This window comes from Delphinus delphis, chromosome X (assembly GCF_949987515.2).
Source record: "Delphinus delphis chromosome X, mDelDel1.2, whole genome shotgun sequence".
Classification (NCBI taxonomy): Eukaryota; Metazoa; Chordata; class Mammalia; order Artiodactyla; family Delphinidae; genus Delphinus; species Delphinus delphis.
The window spans coordinates 63231787-63239906 of NC_082704.1; the positions used below are offsets into that span (position 1 = coordinate 63231787).

The window sequence follows — 8120 nt, forward strand, 5'->3', positions numbered from 1 at the left end:
GCTACTCCTTTTCAGTAAGCCCATCCTCAGACACCCAATGCTCTTTCTGCCCCAGGTCCTTCAGTCATGAGGAAGGTGAATTTCTTAGCTAACATATGGGCCAGGCATCCTCCCAAGACCACTTAGTCTTTAACACAGCCTAGAGAAAGCTATTGTAATTATCCTGATTTTACAGAGTGGAAAACTGGAGTTTAGAGCGGTCAACTAACAGGGTTACAGTTCTTAAGTGGTTGAGTCACGCCTCAAACCTTGATCATCTGATATTAATTGCCATATCTTAGTGCAACTCGGCTTCTGGCCATCTTTCTCTAATTTAACATTTACTGTCTGTATCACTCATTTGACTAGCATTTTAATTATCTGTTACACAAATATATATTATCTCCTAATTAGATCGCAAACTCCATTAAGCCAGGGACTACACCTTAAGCTGTGTTTGCAGCCACGTATCACCTGTGACAGTGAGCCTAAAAGTTTTAGCTTTTCACTAGATGCTTAACATTTCTCATCTTGGGAAACAGTTCCCCCCAGTTAGAACCCCTGTCTCTGTCACTTTATTTAATGATTTTCAATTTAGAAAGATTCCATTGAGAACTTTATTTGGAAACTACAAAATTGTTAGGACTGGACTTAGAGCCACCATAATCCACAATAGCTTTATCTCAGTTCCTCCTAAATGTTTTAGGATGCAATAGGCCACCTATTACAAGCTTAAATTCCTCCTACAGGTACAGTATAATAAAATCAAAGATGATTATAGTAAGTGACATTATTGGGTCAATGTCACCTTCTTAATCTGCAGACAAAACTTTACAGCAGTGTCCAGATATATCTACAAACCTGTTTTTATAGTTCCCAAGTTAATAGATCTTCTATTCTCCTTTTTGCATTGTATATCTGCATTTTCTTAGGCTAATTCTAACTCAAGTTGTTACCTGATTTAAATGAACACATATGTAGCTTCCAGAGCCACTTCTTTTCACTTGAACAATTAGAATGAATGTTATTTTAGACATAATAATTAAATCTACCCAATGATGAAGATTCTTTCAGGGATTCTATGAACCCTTCTATATTTTCACGCTTAGAAATATATCCTCACTATATTATCTTTTATCTCAAAACTCTTATGTCAATTTTGCACTCATTTAGTTGGATTTCACTGTACCTATATATTATTCTTGCAGTTTTTTCCCAGCTTTATTGATATATAACTGACATAATATTGTATAAGTTTAGGGTGTACAATGTGTTGATTTGATACATTTATATATTGCAAAATGATTACCATCAAAGTATTCTTTGATTTTTTAATGGTCTTAGGCAAAAGCAATACAATATTGACCTACCTTCATATTTACTGGTAGAATGATAAGGGTGCATTAGTTTAATGGGCTACCCATCACAAAGTTATCAAGTGACATCACAGGTATGAAAGTGCTTTGGAAATGGTAATTAACAACACACACGTAAAATTATAGTATTGTTACTGTTACTCTTTTGAGAAATATTACAAGAAGAGAAATCCAAAGAATATTTAATGATTACATTTTGATCACTGTGTAACCTAAGATGAGTTAATATTTGAAGATAGGAGAACCTTCCCAGAGATTTCTCAATGTAAATAATTGCTTAACCCAGTGCCTTTCAAGCTATAATGTGTATAAGAATCCTCTGGAGATCTTGTTAACATGCAGATTCTGGTTCAGTTAACATGCAGACTCTGGGCTGGGCCTGAGAGTATGCATTTCTGACAAGCTCCCAGGTGATGCTCATGCTTCTGATCTCTGGACCACACTGTGTGTGCCAAGGAATAATTTTGGCTCTGCCTCTTAAACTCAATCACTAATCCTATTATTAAGGGCAAATGTGTGGTTGCAAGGAAACATATATTCAATAGGTGGAGACATCCCTTTCTCATAAATACAGAGCTGGCACTGAAACTCTGGTTTGGAAGATGAGCTTAAAAATCATCCAGGTAGGGGCTTCCCTGGTGGCACAGTGGTTAAGAATCCACCTGCCGATGCAGGGGACATGAGTTCGAGCCCTGGTCCGGGAAGATCCCACATGCCGCAGAGCAACTAAGCCTGTGCGCCACAACTACTGAAGCCTGTGCGCCTAGAGCCCATGCTCCGCAACAAGAGAAGCCACCGCAATGAGAAGCCCACTAGCCCCGGCTCTCTGCAACTAGAGAAAGCCCGCAGGCAGCAACGAAGACCCAACACAGCCAAAAATAAAATAAATTAATTAAATAAATTTTGCAAAATCATCCAGGTAGGCCCATATAAATAATTCTAAACAGAGAGATTTCTATCCCTTTTTTCAGTATCTGTAGGGAAAAAAATTCAGATCTTTCTAACAAATTAAGCTTAATATATTTTTAGCTTTACTGGCAGGAACATTTCTCTTTTTCTCATCTAAATTTTTTTCTGTTCCAATTTAAACCACTTGTTACTGCAGATTGATTGATGATAGAGAAATTAACTACATAATCATTTCCAAATATCTTTTTTATATAATTACAGCTCCAATGGTTTCATTTTAAAGTGCCTATAGTTTTAGTAATTTGGTCTAGGAAATGAATTTCCCTGTATCCCAGCTAAGTAAATATTTGATACATGTAAAAACATAATGCAAACCTTTGTATAATGGGTATGCCTTGAGTTAGTGCCCCAGTCCATTCCAAGACTAAAACAACAGGAATGACAATGGCACCATTTTATCTGTGGTGGTGTGATGGCATTTTTTTTAATACAAAAGACAATTCCATTTCTTTTTTAAGATGACCTCAAAGACTGGTGAGACAGTTTCGTTCAAGGAAATAATCATCCCTTTACTGGATTAAATAATATGTTCTGTGGGAAAATACACACTGTTTTCCTATTTGGAGATTTAAGTTGTGAGGAGAAAATCCTATTCACCTGGCTGATAGTCACAAGCAGGACCAGCTTCATGGGCATGTGACCAGTGCAGTCACACAGGGCTCCACACTCAGAAGGTCCCTGTACTTGGTTTAGTGCTCTGCCATCACTGTCTTGAAATTCCGAATAACTTTTGGACAAGTGGCCCCGCATTTTCATTTTACATTAGGCCCTGCAATTATGTAGCTGGTCCCAAGTACATGGGTGAACACTGCTGTTCATCTGGTTTCCTGGAATATGTGTATAAAATTTAGTCTCTGTTCCAGCATGACTGCCTCATCGTTTCGAAAATGAAACGAGTTCAAGTTATTAATTATCCACCTTTCCTTCCAAGAAGGACTACACACACATGCACCAATGTGTACTTTCCTACTAGGCTACAGCCATCACCCTCTTCATGGTATTGTGCCCCTCATGTCACACACTGTAATTTCAAAGAATCCTATACAGCCATTGATTGGCATGCTGCCCAATGATCTTAGTCTGCTAGTCATTTTCACTTATTAATTTCATGGCAGAACAATGTATAGAGATGTTTTTGTTTTATTTTTCCTGCTGTGGAAGAATCAGGAAGAAGAAGAGAAATATAGCTCCCTCCATCCAAAGGGAATATACTCCTATGCCTGTTGAAGTTGTCTGAAGACAGGAAGTTGTCTTCCTGTCTTAGTTTATTTAATCATGCCAGGGTGTGTGTGTGTGTGTGTGTGTGTGTGTGTGTGTGTGTGAGATGAGAGGAGGACAGGGCACAGAATGGTGACTGAAGCACCCAGAGAGGTGAAGTTTATGTAAGACCAGGAAAAGAACAGAGGTCTACTTGCTGTTTCCTTGAGTGGTGGGATCCAAGACCCTTTTCATCTCCAGGGAGGTGAATGGCTATCTCCAATTTCAGCAAAAACTGCAGTGCCAAGCATAGCCCAGAGGCAGCAGAGTCCTCAGACTCCAGGGATCCAGCTTGGATGATGGGCATACAATACAAGTGGTAATGTGGACCAAAGACTGGAGAAATTGCCCCCCATTTTTTTCAGGATGCAAAAAAAAAAGAGCTGTTTTTCACTCCTGAGCACTTCCTTTCTACAAAAGTCCTCCACCAACTTTTTCTTTTTTTGCTTTATGCAAGAACATGAGGGGTTAGTGGGTGAGGGTGAGGAGCCCATAATGACTAAGATAGAATTTTTAACAATCTAGCAGAACAGGGCCTCAAAATCAGATATCATTTGATTTAAAGAAAATTAAGTAATGTCATATTTCTTTCATCTCCCATGAGGCAGTTGTAAACCTTTCCTGCAACAATGTAATATTTAACCCACAAACATCCAGCTGATAACTCACAATTTCCCACACAAATGCCCTTGGATTTTTCCCTAACAATTTAACAAAAGTCCTGTCCCAAACATGCCGACCTCTCTTCACACAGGGGAGTCATGTGTAGTACAGAGAGACCTGGCAAGGGCCCACTGAGGTAGACATTTGACTACCTCAGCTGCTAAAGATTCTGCCCATCAGGGTCTTTCTTCCTCAACAAACTCCTCTCAGAGTCTTAGGGATAAAGGGCAAAGACCAAGTCCTCATGGAGAGACAATCAGAAAAGGACAGTGTTGGTACCCTACTAATCCCACTATAGGCTGATCTCCTCTAGATCCCTATGGCCCCTCTTGCTCCAAGAATTTATAGTACTTTTCCTGTAAGAAATTCCTTCCTACAGGAATCTGTAGCGCTTTTGCCTACTACCAGAGCCATGGCCCCTATGCTGGGTGTTGCTCCCTACAGATATTGCCTGCTACAGGACACTGGTCTGTATCTGGTGCTTGAAGCATGAAGCCATTGGGGCTACAACCCTATGAATAGCTGCCAGAAACTGCTCTATGAAGTCTTTTATCACAGCTAGGTGATAGTTCCTGCAGTCATCATTGCACTGCTAGATCATCAAGGCTGCTTCCCATTGAGTAAATCAATGGATCCAGACTAGGACTCTCCTAACACTTGGGCTCTGACTTAAACAGAAGCTGGCCTTTGGAATTTCATGCCCTAAAGGAGAATACACCAGAATCCTAACTTTTGTTTTTTTGCTTTTATTAAACCCTGTGTGTGGTGTATATGTTGTTATAGGTTCTTAGAAGGAGTATAGTTCAATCTATCTTGACAGGAACTGATTTGGATAAACTAGCTGAGCAATGTTCTCAAGCACATATGAGGGCCCTACTTTCCGAATATCTAATCCCCTAATAGCAGGATTACATCCCCTAACACTGTTCCTGAAGCTTCCTCAGGCAGCTCCCTTCACTCTTCCAGTTGCCTGATGGACATTAACCAAATAATGGTCATGAGAAACCTTCTCCCTGCAGAGCAGGTACATTCAGTCACACTCTTAGTCGATACACACCTTGGGCAACATTGGATTTGAGGTCACAAAGACTTCTAGTCACTGGGCCACAATCAGCTGTGTGTTGTCTTTCTCCACAGATTTGTTGCCCAATGCATTTCTAATACAAGCCCAGAAGAGTGGCCTCTCTTGGGCACTGTCTGGCCAGGTGATAAATGTCTGCCTATTCACAAGTTTCCTGAGTCGGTGGTAGCTGGATAACTTATAGTTTGGGATCTCTTCCAGGAAGATCAAGATGATGACATCCTCGTGCTCATAGAACATCTTGATGCTGGCCAGCTGTACTTCAAGTTGGCACCATTCACTGTGCAGGTAGTGGTTACTGACCACACACAAAGTTTTCCGGCTGGTGTTGATGTCATTCTGGATGTTCTCAAAGATGTCTATGCCTGGATCAAAGTCCCAGTGGTGAAGACAGAGCTTAAAAGTGGGCTGGCCACCTTCTTCTAGGGCTGGAACAAGCTCTTCATATACCCACTGCTCATCAGTGGCAGTGAAAGAGACAAAGGCATCATAGATGAAATCCTTCTCTGTCCTTTGCCACTTGGCCAGGTACCAGGCTTAAAATATGTAGAGCCCATACCATAGAGACGGAGTCATCTTGGCAATGAACCAAGAGGAGACCATGGTTGTGAGGACCAGACTGAAGGAGCAGAAGAAACAAACATTTCCTAGGTCAAAATTACACATAGAATCATCAAAATCTATCAACAAACTCTGGATATTTGGCTGCTGACAAGTATAGCTCCAGAGGTAGGGGATATGGACATTTGCTGTGTTTATTGACCAATTCTTGAACCATGCATTGTCACAGCTGCACTGAAGTTTGTTCCCATAGAGATCAAAGTACTTCAGAGACTTCAGATTCTCCAGATGACTTTGATTAATGACTCTTACGTTGTTGAATCTTAAAGAGAAGTCCTGAAGGCTTTCTAATCCGGAGAACATGCCAGGAGTCAATGACTCTAAGTTGTTGTTTTCCAGGTGCAGCATTTTTAGTCTTTTGAGTTTTTGGAATAAGGAAATATTTAAACTGAGACTTCAGTCTCCAGATTTTGTTCCTGAGATATCCAACTTTGTGAGATTAAGCAGGGAGTCAAACTGAAGGTGGTCTAGGAATACCATGGGATTTTTCCCTAGGAGTAGCTCCTGCAGGCCATTCAGCCCTTGGAAGAAGTTGGTTGGAACAACCTGAATTCCATGTATTTGTCCTTCTAGGTTGAGTTGTTTCAAAGACTTGAGGTTCATAAATGGAGGAAATGGCAAGGTCCTACTGGTTTCATAACTAATTTTATCAAAACTGAGATTCAAAACTTCTAGATTTTCCAGGCCCAAGAAAAGGCCTGCTTGAAAACTTGACAAGATATTGTATGCCAAGTCAAGTTTATAGAAGTAATTGAGGTCAGAAAATGCATTCTCCTCTATGTCTTTCAGGCGGTTCTGGGAGAGAATGAGAACTTGGAGCTTCTTCAGAAACTGAAATGTTCTGCGTTTCAGTGTCCGAATATTATTGTATCCAAGGCCTAAACTCTCTAAATTTGGAAATTGAGGAAAGGAGTATTTGTCAATTTTTACTATCCAGCACCCAGCCAAGTTGAGCTCCTTCAATGAATACAGCCCATAGAAGGCCATATTATTGAGTACTGTGATGGGATTTCTAGAGAGAAAGAGAGATTGTAGGTACCTCAAGGGTGAAAATGCAAATTCTGGAAATCTTTTAAACTTATTGTGGCTCAGGTCTAGGGCTCTCAAGTTCTGGAGGGCATTCCAGGTCCTGTTGCAGACAAAGGAAAGTTGACACGTGTTTAGATTCAGCCTTTGGAGGCTGGGCATAGCATCAAACTCACTGTCATTGAGGTGAACGAGATCACTGCTTTGGCTCAGGTCAAGGGACAAAAGCCTGGTACAGTTGGCAAGGCGCTTTACGCCCTCTGCATTAATGGCATTTTCCCAAAAAACCAAAGCCTCTAATACAGGTAAATTTCAGAGGAGGCGACACCAAATATAGACTTGGTATATCTTCATTTAGTCAAAATCTCCTTTATATTTTTTAAAAGTTTTAAAATATTCTCTGTAAATTTTTGTGTTTCTGTGTTAGGGTATGTCCTAGAAACTTTTAGATTTTATTATTGAGATATTGAGAAATATCTTATTTTTTCCTATTTAATTTTCTAGTTAAGTATAGCAAGGGTGCCATAACTTTTTAATTTTTTGTGTTCTTGTTGATCATAAGCATAGAAAGCTTTGTGAACTCCTAATAGTTTTTAAAATATGACTGTTTATTCTATTAGGTTTATCTGTTAATGATTATGTTCTCTGTAGGTAATGGAAGTTATATATCTCTTTTTCAAATTCATACATTTCCTATGCATTTTTTATGTTGGTCTCATAATATTGGTCACAACCTCCCTATATTAAATCATAGTGATGATAGATTTTTTTTTGTTAATGGGATGACATCTATAGATTTTCAATTAATTATTTTATTTGCTGTAAGTTTCAATATATATCAAGTCAGAAAATTTCCCTCATACTCCTAATTTTTTAAGGAAGAATATAGTTGAGTTCGACCAGAACACAAAGAGAGAGGGGGAAATACAGCCATCAACTAAGGGAGAGTGTACAGGGGCAACAAATTTCTTGCACAGATGATAAATTGGCAGTAAGTACAGAAGTGTGAAAATATCAAGCACTTACTATGTGTCCAGCATTTTCATAGGCATGAATGACTCACTACAAAACTCAGCAAGATAAACAGTCTTAACCCCACTGTATACATGGGGAACTGGAAGCTGAGACACAAATATTGTACAGCTAAT

At 39.5% G+C, this 8120-nt stretch overlaps 1 protein-coding gene across 1 annotated transcript; it reads right to left on the reverse strand.

The window, feature by feature from the left end:
* Positions 1–5340: 5340 nt before the first annotated feature.
* On the reverse strand, positions 5341–7326 carry LOC132418156 (toll-like receptor 13). Its single transcript, XM_060002028.1, is given in 1 exon segment — positions 5341–7326. A coding segment is annotated over 1 exon segment (1986 nt).
* Positions 7327–8120: the final 794 nt, after the last annotated feature.